At 37.8% G+C, this 18,869-nt stretch overlaps 1 protein-coding gene across 3 annotated transcripts in view; it reads left to right on the forward strand.

The window, feature by feature from the left end:
* The window catches only part of TBC1D9B (TBC1 domain family member 9B), a 42,678-nt gene that overhangs the window by 15,867 nt on the left and 7,942 nt on the right, over positions 1–18,869 (forward strand). For all 3 annotated transcript variants that reach the window (XM_051979095.1, XM_051979096.1, XM_051979097.1), the window contains 11 exons: positions 1,069–1,281; positions 3,895–4,035; positions 4,582–4,732; positions 5,104–5,318; positions 5,816–5,933; positions 8,139–8,424; positions 11,814–11,943; positions 12,075–12,173; positions 13,077–13,145; positions 13,765–14,005; positions 14,517–14,582. In XM_051979095.1, coding sequence (XP_051835055.1) covers positions 1,069–1,281; positions 3,895–4,035; positions 4,582–4,732; positions 5,104–5,318; positions 5,816–5,933; positions 8,139–8,424; positions 11,814–11,943; positions 12,075–12,173; positions 13,077–13,145; positions 13,765–14,005; positions 14,517–14,582 — 1,729 coding nt within the window. The remainder of the gene's footprint in view (positions 1–1,068; positions 1,282–3,894; positions 4,036–4,581; positions 4,733–5,103; positions 5,319–5,815; positions 5,934–8,138; positions 8,425–11,813; positions 11,944–12,074; positions 12,174–13,076; positions 13,146–13,764; positions 14,006–14,516; positions 14,583–18,869) is intronic.

An 18,869-nucleotide genomic window follows, 5' to 3' on the forward strand; every position in this document is an offset into this window, starting at 1 on the left:
TGATTGAGAGTTTCAGATCAAGATTTGGGATGGTACCTCTCATTGTAGAGACTTGCCAACAAGACTTGCAAGTAGTTAATTGTATAGGAAACACTTGGAGAGTCTTGACTCCAAGTTACTATTTAAATGTAAAATATTGTAGTAACTATACATTTGTTGTTGTTTAGTCATTTCAGGTTTTCTAACTTTTGGGATCTATTTTGGGATTTTCTTGGCAAAGATACTAGAATGGTTTACCATTTCCTTCTCCAGCTCATCCTTTAAATGAGGAAACTGGGGCTAAGTTAAGTGACTTGGCTAGGGTCACACAGCTAGTGTCTGCAGCTGGATTTGAGCTCATGCCTTTCTCACTCCAGGCCTATCACTCCATCCATTGTGCTACCTACCTACTTCAAGCACTATTTGTAAATACCATCAAGAAGACTTAACTATTATTTGATTTTTATTTCAGTTTGTAGCAGAAGAAAAATAAATTCTGATTAAAACATGCACTAGTTAGACATGGGAATCCTTTGGTTCTTTTGCAAGCACTCTCTATATACTAGGCATTATGCTAAGTGTTAGGAATACAAAAGAAAAGGAAAAAAAAGTTCCTGCTTCAAGAAACTTGTGTTCTGGTGAGAGATACAATATTCATGTAGTGATATCAAAATAAATACTAAAAATATTAGAAAGTTAGCTTAAAGGGAAAGGAATTAGCAGCTGAGGGAACAGGACAAGGCCTCCTGTAAAAGGTAGTACTTGAGCTTAGTCTTAAAGGAATTCTAAGAGAGAGTAATAAGGATGGAAAACATTCCTAGCAAGGATAACAACTACATGGCATGAAGATCCATCTAGTTTCTTAAAGTGTGGGAACATCTTATTGTTGCCTCTGAAACAGTCTTCAACATGTACTTCTCAGGGAAAATTCCATGCCAGAAGATAGCTTTCAAATTCATTCTGTTTTGAGAAAAAGAGAGACTCTGGAACTGCTAATTATGTACATATGTCATCAACAGTTCTTGGGTGTGTTTGGCTTCTGTTGTAGCTCAAGGGGAAATCATGGGGCAAACACCTTCTCTTTTGCAGGTGACAGTGGTTGAAAAAGCTGACAGCTCCAGCGTGTTGCCGAGCCCATTATCTATTAGCACCAAAAGTAAAATGACCTTCTTGTTTGCCAATTTGAAAGACCGAGATTTTTTGGTCCAAAGAATCTCAGACTTCCTTCAGAAAACATCAGCTAAGAAGCCACATGCAGGCAGCAGAGAAAAGGCTGGAGTCACAGATTCAGCACGAGGGGAGGTGAGATGAAAGGAAAACTTGACATGTATTTAAAATTTTTTATAGTTACTGAATAAAGTTCTTATTTTCACTGTTCTTCATTTGAGAAGAAGGTAAGTTGAACTTTTCACTGTTTTCCCTCCTTAAAAATCATACCATCATTAAGTTGCTTTTAAAACTATATGTATATGTGTAGACATTGAGTCAAAGGTTAAAAAATGGATTTTCCACAAGGACTATGTAATATCTCAAAGAAATGAAATAAGAGATTTTTTAAAAGGACATAAAAAACTTGTGAAAAAAAGAATTGGAAGGACAATTATGCTGCCCAAGAAATCATGAAATTCCTGAAAACCAAAAAAGTAAAACAAATTAATTACTCCATGCAGGAACAAGAAATATTAGGACAAAATCAAAATATTGAAAAAATAAAAATGTTAAGATAGCTAACATCCAAAACAATGGTCCTGTAAACAGGTTAAATTAAATCTAATAATCTTTGGATTTCCTGAAAGCCATGATCAATGAAAAAAAAGAAAATCTTGTATACTATATTCCAAGAAATCAAAAATGAAAACTTAGAAATATTAAAACCCTGGTGACAATGTGATAATAGAAAGAATCCATCAGTCACTCCTAAAAAGGAAAAATTCCAGGAATATCATAGCCAAAATCCAGTGCTCCTACATCAAAGAAAAAAATACTTCAAGCATCCAGAAGCAAGCAGTTGAACTGCTAAAGAACCACAATCAAGATCACACAAGACCAGGAAGCTTCTATAGCAAGCAAAGGGAGACCTGGAAACAATATTGCACAAGGCAATTTACAACTAAGAACAATACACCCTGAAAAGTTAAATATAATTCTATACAGGAAAAAAAGGGCTCTTTAGTGGAATAGAAGGTTTTCAAGCATTTATGATGAAAAGATCAGAGCTACTAATAAATAAATAAATAACTGAAAAACCAGAACTGAGTCAGAACTTTGAGATACAGACATAAATCCATTTTAAAAAATTAAAAAGATAAGTGTATTTCAGTACTTGGACAGAATTGTAAGATGATATAATGCTAACATTCTAAGGGGACAGAAACAAGTATCCTTTCAGAATTTTAATGTCTTTATAGGATATTCAGGAGTTAAATAAGAAAAAAGGGGAGGGAGTTCCTGTTCTGAGAGTTTGGAGAACAGAAAGAGAAAGGGAGATGGAACATGTTGTTTTTCTTGAGAAAGAAGATGCTTAAGAAGAATATGCAAATATGGAGTAGACATCATATAAACCTTTCTGAAACTGGCTTAAAGAAGTTTGAGCAAGCAGCACCGACACAAAGAATTTGGTATAGAAATGTGAAAGTAAAGGAAATAATAGAGGACAAGAAGAAGATGTTAAGAGGTAGATTGATATCATGAAACAGATAGCTGAACATAGAACAAACTTTGTGATCTTAAAAGGGAGAATTCAAGGGGGGGAAGAAAAAAACTAGCATCTATGAGAGCACATTAGATTGCTTGTAAACATTAGACATTTGGAGAATGAACTAATTGATGGTACATGCATGGAATGGAATATCACTATATTATAAGAAGTGGTAGAAGAGACAATTTCAGAATATTGTGGCTATTATGAATTGATACATAGTGAAGTAAGAAGAAATAGAAGCATAATTTACACATAGATGACAACTTTGGGAAGAAAAACAACTTTCAAAGAAGGTCTCAGAGCAATGAAAAAGAAAACAGCTGTTATCTCCTAACAGATGATAGACATGTAGTTCAGAAAGAGATTTCTATTTTGAAATATAGCCCCTATAAACATGAATACCCTAATTTGTTATCATCTTTATTTCTTTCAGTAGGGGAGGGGAATTAAGAGGAATGGAATGTAAACAATTATGATGTTCCCTAAAAGAGAGGGCTATTAAAAATATTATTAAAGTTGGTTTCAGAGAAATATAGGCAGACTTGTATGGATGGACTCAGAGTGAAGTAAACAGAAGCAGGAGAACAAGTTATATGATAACAATATTGTAAAGACAGACAACCTGGAAATTTTTAGGTACTTAGATAAACTTAGATAAAACTTTTAGGTACAAAGATAAACTTAGTTTCCAACCAGGAAACTCAAGGTGAAACATGCTACTCACCTCCTGACAGAGAACTCCATAAACTGAGACAATTTGTAAGACTGAGATATTGAGGATAATCAAAAGAGGAATTTGCTTTGTTTGATTATATATTCTGTAACAAGTGTTTTTTTTCCTTGTTTTCTTAAATGGAGGGGAGAGAAGAAAATGAGGATCTAAAAATAAAATAAAATTTCATTTCAAAAATCAGTAAAGCTCAAAGAAAAGGATTTTTCATAAGAAAATAATATATATAATTAATTGTGTAATTTTTTAAATAGCAAACTGAAATAGATTAGTAGGTGCATAGAGAGACTTCTCTTTTGATTCTGTATATATAGAAATGCCCTTTTTCAAATGTTTGATTTCAGAATAAAAAAATAAGATTTGAAAAGTAAATAATAATCTGTTAATGTCTGGCCCTTGGATAATGAAGTTTTTGACTAGCCAATACAATCAGGCTAATAGATAATTTGAAATATCTTTTTAACCTGCTCTTTCTTTTCCTCAGGAAAGTGATCTGCCTGCCAGCCCATCCTCTACTCTCAGCAGTCAACTGACCTCCTTTTTGGAGGAGGCTCCAACTGCTTCTCATGGACTTCTCAAACTTTTTCAAAAAAACTCATCCACAGAGGTTCTTGGACCAAAGGGGGTAAGATTTTTTCTCTTTTGTGATTAAGAGATTTTAATTTGAAGGACTGTTTGGTTCTCGAGAGAAAGAGGCTCATAGTATCACTGGACACAGACACACATGTAGATGCCTTCTCTTCTGTGCTATCAGCATTTTTCTACCAAAACTTTCAGCACCCTGATGTACCTACCCCAAATCAGACTACAAATTAGACAGAATTGGCATGTCTTCTTATTGGAGAAATGAAGAAAGAATCTCTGGGAAACAAATGGAAACGAGTTTTTTTTCAATTGACATAATATGGCATTTGACTTAAATTATTCAAAAAGAGCCTTAAGGCTGTTATACTTCTCATTAATTCATTCTAAGTCATAAGGAGTCCATGTCTCTTTTCAGCTTGCTAAGTGCATATATTTTTGGCTGTAAGGATCTGGCTGTTTGAGAGAGGTGGTCAGTGTTTCATGATTTATTTAGCAATGAAAGAGACTTTCTCTGTATATTGCTTTGGCATGATCTGTTCACATAACTCTTCTGGAGGCCACAATTCCAAACAATCTTTTTTCTAAGGCAAAAGAGAAGATGAAAGAAGAATCTTGGAACATTCACTTCTTTGAGTATGGACGTGGCATGTGCATGTATCGGACAGCAAAGACCCGGGAGCTGGTCTTAAAGGGTATCCCTGAGAGCCTCCGTGGAGAACTCTGGCTCCTGTTCTCAGGTGAGCTCCTGCATCACACTTGTCACACAGCTGGAGTTTTCTTCTCTTTGGGGAGTTCTTAAAGTCAGAACTACTCTTCACTACAAGGTAACTCCACTGGAGTAGGGAATAGAGTGTGCTGGCAGAGACAAGATAGCTTCACCTACCAATTGCATATGGTGAACCTGCATAGCCCACTGCTCTTTATGACTTGAGTCTTAATAGCTCTTGGAATTCTGGAATCTAAGAAAGATGCTACAGACTGAAACAGAACTGCTTGGAATTGACCCCCAGGGTCTTATTTTCTGTAAACTCTAGGGATTTTATCAACCCCCCTAGTCTTGAAGCTCTTCTGAGAATGTCAGACAGTGTGATGTGTATTCCCACTGTAGGAGCCTGGAATGAAATGGTGACCCACCCTGGATACTATGCTGAGCTGGTGGAGAAATCCATGGGCAAACAAAGTCTTGCCGCCGAGGAAATTGAGAGAGATCTACATCGTTCCATGCCTGAACATCCAGCCTTCCAGAATGCAATGGGCATTGCTGCCCTTCGCCGGGTGCTCACAGCATATGCTTTCCGAAATCCAACAATTGGATACTGCCAGGTGAGCCACCACCAGTTTGACAGCCCTTAAGAAGGGATGGCTAGAGCTAGAAAGTCTCCTGCAGCCTCTCAAACTCCAAAGCAATAATGTAGTTAATGCCAAAGTCCAGGGAAGAGCCCCTATCCTTAGGAAGCAGGCAGCCCCTTGACAAGATTTAGATAGGATTGGGTATGTCTCAACACAAAGAAGGAATAGAAAAAGAAATTCCAGTGATTGCTTTTGTCCCTCATTAAAGTAATATCTTTCACCCATTTTTTAGGGCCTCCTTCCCAAAGTAAATTGTCTTTAGTCATAGAGAATAGAAGTTTCTCATTCACTTCCCCGACATAAAGTGCCCATTGTATTCAATCCTGAGCCAGGTCTCAAGGCAGAATGACCTTGATTTACATGCTGTGAATGGACTGATCCATCCAATGGCTTGAAATAGGAGTTCCCAGTTTCCAACGCTGCTTGTTCTCTGTGTCTTTTTGTGTCTGTCCTAATGGGATGGTTTATAGGCTATGAACATTGTGACATCGGTGCTGCTTTTGTACGGCAATGAGGAAGAGGCTTTTTGGCTGCTGGTGGCACTCTGCGAGCGGATGCTTCCCGACTACTACAACACTAGGGTGGTAGGTGAGTTGGCCCAAAGCTATCCCTGGAATTCTGGGTTATTGTTATTGAATGATAAGAAAAACCTAAGTATTTTTTAAAACACAAGTATTTTAAAATAAAAGATGCTGTCAGCACAAAAAAGATTACTTTGAGAGACATGTTATAAGTAGTTATAAAAAATCTGTTTCTAAGTCAAAGGACTTAGAAGACCTGAATTCTAGTCCTGCTTCTGAAACTTTCTGACTAATCACTAATAAATTATTTACCTTTTTTCACCTCAGTATTTTTATCTGTCAAATGGGGATAGAAATCTCTGCCCTGTTTTTCACGTGGGCTCATTGTGAGGGTTAGGTAAGATCCCAGAAGAGAAAGAATATTGAAAACCACAAAGCCTTATACAGATGTCAGAGGGGCTTATTATAGTCATTCCTCTAATGGGGTTTAGTGACAGTCAGAGAACTGTGAAAATCCCCTTTTGGTCGGCACAGGTTATTCGTGAAAGAATTCATGAACCTGAAATATTAATTGGCAAAAATGGAAATTTATTGTTGGATGAGAAGTTAGCTTTGCTAGAAAAACTGATTTCTTCAATAGCAAAGTCCTATTAGGGAAATAGAGTCTGGCACTGAGAAGAGAATATCTTCTCAGCAGACAGAAGTCCTGGCAGGCAGCTATGCCCTATTTCAGACTTCTGCAAAGATCAGGAGTTTAGAAATATCCTTTAATAGGAAAATCTGAGGCTCAGGTTTCAGGTTGAAAAGAAAGCCAAAGTCCCCAGACCTAGATCTCCAATTGAATGGAAATCACTTCTAAGACTTCCTGAATGAGAATCCAGCTACCAAAGGCGGGAGGGAGGAAGGAAGGGAGTGATTTGCCTTAGAAAAGGCCCAGTCTCCTGATGCCACTGAACTTGTCTGGGGAGATATGCTTCCCAGGAGGGGATGAGACTCAAATCTCCCTTCTTTACAGATCAAAGGGTACACTATTTCAGAATGTTAATTTTACAGATCAAAAGGGAACAGAGTTTCATACTCCCATCACCTCCATCCATATTGTAGTCATTTAAAGAGCTATGATTTTACCAACATGGGGGTTCTCCTCTAGGACTTAGCCTTGAGGAGTTTCTGTGGTAGAAAAACTTAACTCCTTTATAACCTGTCTTATGCCACAGAGATGAGCCTCTCTGTACTTAATTCAGCCAGTCCTTGTGATGGGTCAAAGTCCAGGGACTACTCAAAACTACATATCTAGCTAAGAAATGTAGAGCAATGAAATGTTTTGTTCCCTGTTTGTCTCCTGTAAAAATCCCATCTTGACTTCTTACCTGTCTCTTTCCCTAAATAACAATACCTTGCTAAAAGACATCCTGTCTCCTTAATCTGAATGAAAAGATATTCTAGCTTCTCCCTTATCTGTACCTTGTTTCCCACATGTAGGTTTGTTAGTTTGCTAACTGAAACCTCAGATTTTTCAATAAATAAAACTTTCCCAAACTTTCTCTAATTGCCACTCTCTCAGAATTTGATCCTTCAGCCATGGTATCAATAAAGTCTTGTGAAAATAAGAGAATCTCTTTGAATTCTTTCAAACTAACTGAACCATGACTCTCAAAGACTTCACTTGGATAATGGACAGAGTTTGTTATCAAACTTATCCTCATACCTTTTATCATATAATAAAACCTACCCAAGCTTAAAGCCACTAGCCTGACCCTTGAAAATCTATGAATTCCTTTATACCAGGGGTCCTCAAACTTTTTAAATAGGGGGTTAGTTCACTGTCCCTCAGACTGTTGGAGGGCCAGACTATAGTAAAAACAAAAACTTTGTTCTGTGGGCCTTAAAATAAAGAAACTTCATAGTCCTGGGTGAGGGGGATAATCGTCCTCAGCTGCTGCATCTGGCCCACAGGCCATAGTTTGAGGACTCCTGCTTTATACTATAATGAGTCACCAAAAAAAGACACTGATAGACTCCCTCTCCATAGTATTTAACAAAGTGCCGCCTTTACTCACAGTATCCATAGTTAGCATGTTGATGAAAATAGTTAGATGTAAATTCCATTTTTTAAAAATAGGAATTGTTAGATGCTTTTATTTCATTATCATGTTATAAATGATTTTGGTTATAAAAATCTGTTCCAGAATTAAAATATCCTTAACCCAGATTTACAGAGAAGCTGAAGGCTACCCTGGCTCACCATAAGCTTCCTTTTCTTTTCCTCCAGGTGCACTTGTGGACCAAGGCATCTTTGAGGAACTCACAAGGGAATTCTTGCCTCAGCTCTCTGAGAAGATGCAGGACCTAGGTGTTATTTCCACTATCTCCCTCTCCTGGTTTCTTACTCTCTTCCTCAGTGTCATGCCTTTTGAAAGTGCTGTGGTCATTGTTGACTGTTTCTTCTATGAGGGGATCAAGCTTATTTTGCAAGTCTCCTTGGCCATCCTGGATGCCAACATGGAACAGCTGTTGAATTGCAGCGATGAAGGTGAAGCCATGACAGTTCTGGGCAGGTGATTCATGGTTCTCCTGCCTTTTGCCCAGCCCCTCCTTCTTGGGCAGCCTGCTGGCCTTCTCATAGCTATGCTGAGCTGTGAGAGGGCACAGCTTCAGGCATGGCCATGTTTTGATATGTCTTATTCTCTGATCCTTCTAAATAATGATACCATGATAACTTCTTAATGACAAGACAAAACTAAGGAGGCTGAACTCGATGATCTCTAACCTCTCTTTCATCTGTAACATTTTGTGGTTCTTTAAGTTGTTTTCTGATACCTTAGGGTTGCTGTAACCATTCAGGCAAGAATAGGTCCTTTTAGGGAATAGGGCAGCTTTGCCCAGCCTCGTTATTCATTCAGCAAATGCTAATTAATTATCTGTTGGACTACTGCCCACAAACCAGGCAGTAGTAAGGATGTAGGACTTAGGAAATGCATAATCCCAGCTTTCATGATGCTGACAGTCTAGTGGAGGGGTCAAGACGCAAATATAAATAACAAATACATAAAGGAAGTGTAGATAAAATGCTATATAAGATCAAAAGGGGAAAGCATTACAGATGGGAGAAACCAAGGAAGTTTTCCTGGAGAACATAGAATTTAAGTTTAAAGGATGGATAGGGACTTAACAGTTGCACAGGGAGATGGAGGACATTCCAAGCATGAGGAATAGCAAGGACAATGAGAAGAAGATAAGCTTGTTGGGGAAATGAGGGCAGAGAATAATTACTAGTAGTAATTAGATGGCACTAGTAGTAATTAGATGTGTAGGGGGAAATAAGACACAAGAGTAGAAAAGTAGGATAGTATCAGTTTTTGGAGAACCTTGACAACCTGATGTATTAGATGATCAGTAGGAAACAGAGAGGAGAGTTACAGAGCACCAGCCACCCTTCTTTTCTAGGTACTATTCAAGTTTGACTGCCCATTTCCTAAGTGAAGCAGCTCTGGGGGCAGGGGAAAGAGGGGAGAAGATATATGGAGTAAGAAAGAATGAAGATAACAATGAGGTTGTTTCCCTGGGTGAATGGAAGGATGATAGTGGCCTTGATAGTAATGGGATAATTTGAAAAAGGGATGAATTTAGAGGAAAGATAACGTCATGTTTTAGACATAATGAATTTGGGATGACTCTGAGACATCCAGTTGAACATCTAATAGGCCTCAGGAATGAGATTAGGGTTGAATATATACATCCAGAATATATAGAAATGGTATTAAATCCATGAGAATTGGGGCAGCTAGGTGGCACAGTGGATAGAGCACCAGCCCTGAAGTCAGAAAGACCTGAGTTCAAATATGACCTCAGACACTTAACACTTCTTAACTGTGTGACTAGTTAACTTAATCCCAATTGCCTCAGCAGAAAAAAAAAAAATCCATGAGAACTGGTGGGGTGACAAAGAATATATGTAGAGAGAAGTCCCAAGGTACCAAGGTAGATTCTTAATCCGCAGCCACAGTTAGGGGGCAGGATGTGAATGGTAATTTCACTCAGCAAAGGAATCTGAAAATAAGCAGACAAGTCAATCAACAAGCATTTAGTAAGCATTTAATATGTGCCATTCACTACACTATATACTGGGGATACAAAAAAGGGCAAAAATATAATCTCTCCCTTCAAGAATCTCAAATGGAAGAGAAAACATGCAAAAAAAATTGTATGTGCAAGATCTATATATAAATGGAAGGTAAGCTCAGAAGAAGATGCTAGCAGTTAGAGAGATAGGAGGAAACTGCAAGTCTCCTGCAGAAGATGAGATTTGATTTGAGGCTTGAAGAAAGCCAGGAAATAGAGGTAAGGAAAGAGAACATTCTAGGTATGAGCAATGGCCAATGTTGAGTCAGGGGGGTGAAATGTTATATGTGAGGAACAGCAGGAAAACCTGTGCAGCAGGAGAGGAAAGCATATAGCGGCTAGAAATGCAAAAAGAAAGTAGATTATTAAGAACTTTAAAAGCCACAAGAGGATTATATATTTGATCCTGGAGTTTATATACAAGACAAAAGTGACCTGGTCAGACCTGTGCTTTAGGAACATCTCTGTGACAGCAAAGTGAAGAAAAGCCAAAAAAGCAGCATCATGATAACTCAGGAAAGGGATACTTTCCAGAAGAAGGAGGGGGCCAACAGTGTCAAATGCCACAAAGAGGTCAAGTGGGATGAGAATCGAGAAGATTTCCATCTGATTTTGCAATTAAGAAATCCTTGGTAATTTTGGAGATAGTGGGGTCGTTTGAAAGGTGATGTTGAAAACCAGATTGCAGTGACTTAAAAAGTGAATGGGAGTAACAGAAGTAGAAGCAAGGAATATTGATAATTTTTCCAGTTCATTGGCAATGAATAAAGCCTAAGAGGATGAAAGGGTCAAACGGATTTGGTTTTGTTTTTAAGAAGAGGCATATGGATATGCTTGTAAATAATAGAAAAGAAACTAGGAGATGGGGGAAGATTGAAAAATGGGACAAGATAGGGGCAATCTGCTGATGAAGGAAGGAAAAGAAGAAATTAAGAGTATGTATAAAGATAATGATCTTAGTAAAAAAAAAAAAGTGGGGGGGAGGGCCTCTTTATTAGAAATTGAAACAAGGGGAAGAAGAGAATAGAAGATTGTGGCAAGGAGGTGGAGTCAATGAAAGAAGAGGATACTGATGGCAAAAGACTTCTTTCTCGATGAAGTAGGAGGCCAGGCCCCAAGTATGAGATTTGAGGGGAGAAAAAAAGAGTATAGGACAGTTACTTTTTGAGAATAGAATAAACACTCAATTTGGGAGAAGTAAAAAATGGCTTTGCTGCAGTGAGGAGCTAATTAAGATTAAATAACATAAGTTTATAGTAGATTCAGTCAGCAGAGTTGTGTGACTAACTCCAACTGCATTCAGCAATATGTATCGCTGTCTGCCAGCAACCAATCTTGAGTTTTGCTATGGCCTTAAAGTGGCGATTCACTTCTGTATTGTTTTTTGCTTCCAATTTCAGTGGATATAGGTGGCCTCTATTCAAGTTTGTGTATCTTATCCTTACCTTTGTCATCATAGAGACAAAGCAGCCAGAGTTTCTTGAACCAAAGATTTTAAAAAGAAAATCAGGCTTACAGATTTCCTCATAGGGCAAATGTAGCTAAACTAGAGTTACAGACTATTTGTTGCAACTTAAATTTCTAAGAATGTCATGAAGCATTGGAATTCTCTGATTTAGAAGGTAGATATCTCCAAGCCAGAGAAGGGTTCCCAGTAGTCTACTTAAACATAAGACATTTACATTTATATAAGCATATATGAAAAATAAGTGAGTAGTCAAAGACAGGCCCCTCAAGGAGCTTCTTCCATTTGATTTTTGCCTATTTCTTATTCTTATTTATTGTTTTCTAAACTACAGAATTTTTTCTCCCTTTATAATCACAGATACCTGGATAATGTGGTGAATAAACAAAGTGTTTCTCCACCTATCCCACACCTACATGCCTTACTCACCAGTGGAGATGAGCCTCCTCCTGAGATTGATATTTTTGAACTCTTGAAAACATCCTATGAGGTCAGGAATCACACTAGATTTGATTTTCTTTAACAATTGTACATACATCCTGATTAACTGACTTAGATGTTGGTATATGCTGACATGCCTTTATCTGAGGCTATTTAACTGATCTTTTTTTACTTTTCTAGAAATTTAGCAGTTTAAGAGGAGAGGATATTGAACAAATGCGGTTTAAGCAAAGACTTAAAGTCATTCAGTCCTTGGAAGACACAGCAAAAAGGAGTGTGGTATGTAAAACCTCCAATTTGATCCAGAAGCTTTCATCAGGATATCAGCACACCCTTGCTGATGTTGTTTTTAGGACTTCTACCTTTCTAGGAGTTTCCTAGATCATTTTCTATTCAATAGAGAGAACTGCTGAGCACTGAAAGTACCACTTATGATTTAGCTCTGATTAATTCTCAGCATTATGATTTGGTCAATTATTGGAGTTTTCAAATGACTGTAGTTGCTGAACTAAGATCAGAAATGATTACTCCTCTTCACAAAGCAATAAATTTGAGTTTGCCATTCTGAGAATACCATTCTGTTGGGGTGGGCAAGTATATATGTTTCTCTTCCTTCTGAAAGAAATATTGTAGGTCTAGGATTTCCTATCTGTGACAAGTACTTGTAGTCTTCTGGTTATTCTTCTTTGTGCTTGAGGGCAGCAGAAGACACTACCTGTTCTCTATACATACTATGGTGAGGTTCTATGAGTAGTTAATGATTCATGTCTCTCCAGTTTATTTCATTACCTCACACTTTTTCACTCTTGGAGATAACATGGGAAGAATTAGGAAATTCCATTTTAAAAGTTGGGTATATTGCTTTGTTAGCTTTGGAGACCCAACCTCCCCTTCTTGAAATTCTAGTCATTTTTGTTGTATTTACCATACTTTGATGTGCAGATCCATTGCAGAGGTTTGTTTTATTTGATGCTGCCATATATTCAGATTTCCTAAGCAGAGATTAATCCACATTTGTCTTTTCTACACACACACACACACACATATTCTTCTTACATTATACTCACATTTGGGAATGAAAATGTTTTATGTTTTCTAAAACATTTTCATTTTTATCATCATAGAACCATATGATTCTGCCTACTTTAAGTTAAATAAATATGTTTTCTTCTTTATCCCAAGGTCCGAGCTATATCTAGTGATATTGGCTTTTCCATGGAAGAGTTAGAAGAGCTTTATATGGTGTTTAAGGTAGGATTCTAGAATGGACATTGCATATTTCATCTTTGTTGATTCTGACTCTGACTCTAAAAGTAATTTTGGTTTTCTTCATCAAATCTACTTTCCTAAAGTAGAACAGCCAAGAGGCCTCCTGCTAAAAGAGAGATTTTCATAAGGTATTCCTCTGGTCATCATATGCCCTGGATCCACTTATGTCACATCTTTCTACTTTCAGCTTTCATCAGTTATATATGAGCTATACATGATAAACTTTTATAATTCCTGAGCTGCTTTCCTACCTCCTTATTCCTGCTGCTTTCTTTTAATTCTCAACCTACAGCAAGACAAAAATAACTATAATAAGACAATAGCAGGGTAAAGAAGAATGGAAATTAGCTTTAATACCTTTTTCCCTAGATGGGGTCTATGAACTTGGGGGTTTTAGATAAATAGATAACTATATTTCCATATAATTGGTTTTCTTTGTAATTTTGTATATTTTAGTTTATATATTTAGAAATTTTTAAGAATGGGTTTGTAGATTTTACTAGACTACCAGAGGGGTTCATGATATAAAAAAGTTTAAGAATCTATGCTCTAGAAACAATATGAAGATTTCAGTTCAGCAAACCACTCCTTCCACTTGTAGGCCAAATACTTAATGAGCTGTTACTGGGGCAATAACCGCATGGTAGCCATTCACCGGGACCAGAGCCTCCCTTATCTGGAGCAGTACAGAATCGATGGAAACCAATTCAGGGAACTCTTTATCAGCTTGACTCCTTGGACCTGTGGCTCTCACACTTCAGTGCTAGCTGGACGGATGTTCAGACTTCTAGATGAAAACAAAGACTCTCTCATTAACTTCAAGGAATTTGTGACTGGGATGAGTAAGTGTCTTTAGGGCTTATTTGCTTTCCCAAATTTGTTAATATTGCATAATAAATCACAAAGCTGGTAAGAACCCTTATCTTATTCAGATTTCTCATATGGCTGAAAATAAAGCCCAGAAAAGGGAATTGGTGAGTTAGTAACAATTACTAGGAATAGAAACTGGGTTCTTCACTACACATTCCCCCAGGGTTCTTAATTCAAGACTGGTGAGAGTGTGGTAATAATGCTAATAAGACTTCCACCTTGTACTTAAGTAATTATTAATCTTTCAAAAAGCCCAAAGCTTTAGACATGGAAGCCAGTTAAATCTTAACAGGAGCTGGTAGGGGACAAAGCAATATTGTCCCATGTTATTTTCTGAATAATTCATAGGGTAGGGACAAAAAGTCCTGCCACTAGACACACTTCTTTGAAGTAATAGCTGCACCCTGTTGTGCTTTTCTGAATTCTGTGTGATGATATCTCTGTGAATGAATCCAGATAAAATTACTTTCCTTTTCTAAATAGGTGGAATGTATCATGGGGACCTAACAGAGAAGCTTAAAGTTCTTTACAAGCTACATCTTCCTCCAGGTAGGAGAACTCTGTATTCACTTCAGCCCCAGATGGAAGCCCCTAGGTGACTTGTAGTTAGCTGCCTGAAGCCCTACTGAATATTTTCAGATCTTGAAATGCAAGGTGTCCAGAGCATTCCTTAGTAAAGAAAAGGCCCTTCAGATCTCTGTGTCACATTGGTGCAAGAAGAGGAGGAACAGAGCAACTTTCTTCCTAGACAAGAATTCATTCAGCTCTATGCAGCAAGATCCCAGCTAGAAGTTTCGAAGCCCCTCAGGACCTGAAGGGCTCAGGGCATCCCCCTGACTTTGAGGCAGTGAAGATTGAAATGGCAGTGAGACAGACAGACTTTGAGGGAGAAGTGAATTTTGTGCTGTCATGTCCAAGAGGTGGGTCCTGTGAAATTGTGCGTATATACCACAGATTCCATCTGGAGGAAATTGCCTCTGTTCTGGAGAGTGAGCTCCCTGGGGGACCTGCTCTTCGACCTAGGAAAGCTTACAACTCCACAGATTTCTTTGGCTGGAGGTTCTTCTTAGGGGAGTTAATAGATGGGGCTCCCACAGATATTTACGAGTAAATCTAAAAGGGAAGTAACAATCCAGCTGTAGAATGTGGAGGCATCCCGGTCTTAAATCCCTTCCTGTCCATTTTAACAACTTTTTGACTTTAACAACCTGTTATAGCACAGTATAAGATGTCACAGGGTACTGAAAAAGCCTGGATTTGTAATAAAAGGCAAGTCACTTTTCCTTTAGTCTCAGATTCCTGAACTGTCAAACTGGGTGATAATATTGGCATTGCCCATCTTACAGAATTGTGTATCTCCATTTAACGATATAGCTCCGCAGACATTTACTTTGAGTCTAGGTAATTGGGTACGTGAGAAATCATACATCTATAGAGAAGGTAGTTTAGAGCTAGAAGATAAATGCTAAAAATGTGAATGTATATATAGTTTGAGTTTTATTCTAGTACCACTAAGGATTTGTTGGAGCTTCTTGGGAGGGCTATGGCATCTTTAGCCCTGTCCTTAACAAAGGGGAAAGATTGGAGGCAGGGAGTTCATTAAGAGCCTGTGGCAATAGTGCAGGCTTGATAGAATGAGAGCCTGAAGGAAAGCCTAGAAGTGGAAAAGAAGAGACTGAAACAAGAGATTTTATGGAGGGAGGGTCAGTAAGACTTGGCAGCTGATTGACTCTGTGAGGAAAGAGCATCAAGAAAGCCCCCAAAGTTGAGATCCTGGGCAAGTGGAAGAGTGGTGCTATCTGCCAAAGAAATAGAGGCTAAGAGGAGAGGTGGATTTAAAGGGAAAGATTATAGGCTGTTTTGGGATGTGTTGCATTTGAGATGTCCATAGGACATCCAGGTGGACAGTAGTTCGAGACTGGAGCTCAGGAGAAGTGCTAGGATTAGATAATGATTACTAGAGTATCATTATTATTAGATAATGATAATTAAACTCCTGGAACCTAATGATATCATCCAAAGAGCAAAGAATGGCATAGCTAAGGCAGAGCCTCGGGAAACATCCACTCTTAGGAAACCAAGAAGATGTGATCAGACCAGAGCATCCCAGGAGAGCTGTGTTGTGAAGGCAAAGGGGGTGGAGTCATAATTAGGCTATAGAAGTTGAGTGGTCAGGAGTTAGAAGCTACAGAGTAGTCTAGAAGGATGAGGACAGGAAAAAGGACTAGGTTTGGCAGTTATGAAATCATTGATGACCTCAGAGAGAAAATAAATGTAGTCACATGATAGGGTTAGAAACAGGTGGCAAACACTTGAGAAATAGAAAGTAAAGAATTGGAGGCAACAAATATACAGTTTTTTTCCCTAGGAATTTGGCTTCAAGAGGAAGGATATACACAGTCACCAGGGAAAGGAAGTAATGGACAAGGAAAAATTGAAGATTCTAGGAGGAAGTCAGAAGATGAATGGGACAAACTCCCAGAGGAGAAAAGAGAATATGAAATCAGAGGCACAAATGAGTAAAGGGCTTCCCTCTTAAGGAGAAAAGCTACTGCTTTGTGGCTTTGGAATCAGAACAGGGGAACAGAGTGGGAGATTATATAGAATTGACTGGGCAGAAGCCTATGACAATACCTCCCAGCAGAAGACAGGTGAGAAAAAGAACAGTGTTTTGTAAACCTTAAAATTCTTTATAGATTATGCATGTATTAGGGGTACTAGAGAAGTGGCAGTTTTTGTCATTACACACATTCCACAAAAGTATGTCAGCCAGGACTCCATCAAGGTCATATAATTTAATGTGATTGATCTCTGGTCATTGGCATATATAGGATTTCTATTTCTGAAGATGAGGCAGAATACAACTTGTGGCAATCTGGGAGATATTGTACTTATAGCATTAATCAAGGTAAAAATTTGGACAATTATGCTCTAAGAATAAGTCGGGTACTGATAAAATAACTCCATTTTCCCAACATAAATTTATACAGCAATTCCCCCATAATCATCCCATAAAACAGGAATATAAGAATCATCGTTCCCATTTTACAGCTGAAAAAACAGGCAGAAAAATTGTGATATTGCCAGGAACACAGTAAATATCAGAGCCAGGACTTAAACCATGTTTCCTGACTATACATCTCTTGCTCTTTCCATTACACCAGATTGCCATTCAAACATTAGTAAGAAATCTTCCTACGGTCTTTTTTAGTTTCAAATGATTGTTCATAGATATAGGTTGTATGAATTCAGTTCCCTGAAATGTAATAGTTCTTTTATAATAAGACAAGTAAGGGAACTTGCTCAATTATCGTGGAAATTGTACTTCTGATATTCTTCTTGCAAAAGCTGCCATGTGGATGATAATATATCCATTTCTGCCTTTATTATATCTAAAATTGAATCTAAAAGATCCAGATTTTTTTTAAAGGATTTTAGGTATGTGTAGGCATCTAAGTTAGACACATATATTAGTTATGTGATCCACTCATGAAACCTTAGATTTTTCATCTGTACAATGGGCCCAATAGCATCTTCATAGAATTATTAAGATTCAATGAGATTATATAAGTAAAGTGTTTTGTAAACTTTGAAACACTGTGACTATTAGTGATTATTAAAATAGCTTTAACCAGTTTCCATTTTTGGTATCCATTTGGATACCATACATATGGTATCCATAGTCTTCTGCCTTTCTGGCAGTCCACCCAGAATCAAGAAACAGTGTGGCAGTTTCTCTGTTTTCCAAAGCAGAGGATAACCAAGGCTATGTTTGTCCTATCTGCAATATGTTATAGGGTATAGTTAGAAGAAAAGCTGTCCTAAAAGACTCTAGAATTCAACTCAACAAATATTCATTATACACCTAGTATGTATGAGGTACTAGGAACTAATAAAGATGAAGAAAGACATGGTCCCAGTCCTCAGTGGAGAGATGTTCATTCCATGTTTAAGCTCCTTATCCCTGTAGTCTCACCATTCCATTTGGATGTGGGATCAGACTGATGAAGGTGACAATAAGTTCTAGAAGGGAATTGATGGCTTCAATGAAGGGGATAATCAAGAAAGAAATGATTGCTACACAGCACAATCAATAACACTGGTACCCATTGGCTAAAATTGTGAGTGAAATTCCTCCTAAATTTAGACCTTGGATGTTGCTGTCTAACATATGGTTATGATAATAAATCCCTTTGATCTTGATTTTTCCCTTTTGATTGATGTAGTTAACCCTGGAAAGTTAAGTCCCTAGGAACCAGTGTACCTGATCCACAGGCCTTCTAAAAGAAGTCATGATAGAATCGTTGTGATTGTCAAGATCTAGCTGGTGACTGCTTAGAGCAGGGGTCCTCAAACTACGGCCACGGGCCAGATGCAGCTTCTTAGTGTTCTTGATTGGTTTATTGTTTATCTACACCTGTTTTAGGGCCTTCCTGGTTAAAAAATGCTCTCTACTAATGCTGAGCACCTGCTCTTCTTCATTTTATAGTCTAAAGGAGTTGCCAGACTAAAGCACTTTTTAAAATATTTATGATAAACTTAATGTGAGCCAACAAAACCACCAGTCAAATTAATATACAATACAGAAGGAGGGATCTTAACCCAGGCCCAAAAGGATTCACCAAGAAAATGTTTTTGTTCTCATCCCTGTCTACTTTTGGCCCTCTTTTCCTTCCTACTTCCAGCAAAGCACTTTTAAAAAACCACAGCCATGAGTCTAGAAATCAAGGAAAAACTTTCAGCTTTATTATATTCAGCTAAATTCTCTTAAAAAAAACACAATAACAATGATGGAACCCACGCATTAAAATATATGGGCATATGCTCTGTGTACAT

Source organism: Antechinus flavipes, chromosome 2 (genome assembly GCF_016432865.1).
Source record: "Antechinus flavipes isolate AdamAnt ecotype Samford, QLD, Australia chromosome 2, AdamAnt_v2, whole genome shotgun sequence".
In the NCBI taxonomy this organism is placed as follows: Eukaryota; Metazoa; Chordata; class Mammalia; order Dasyuromorphia; family Dasyuridae; genus Antechinus; species Antechinus flavipes.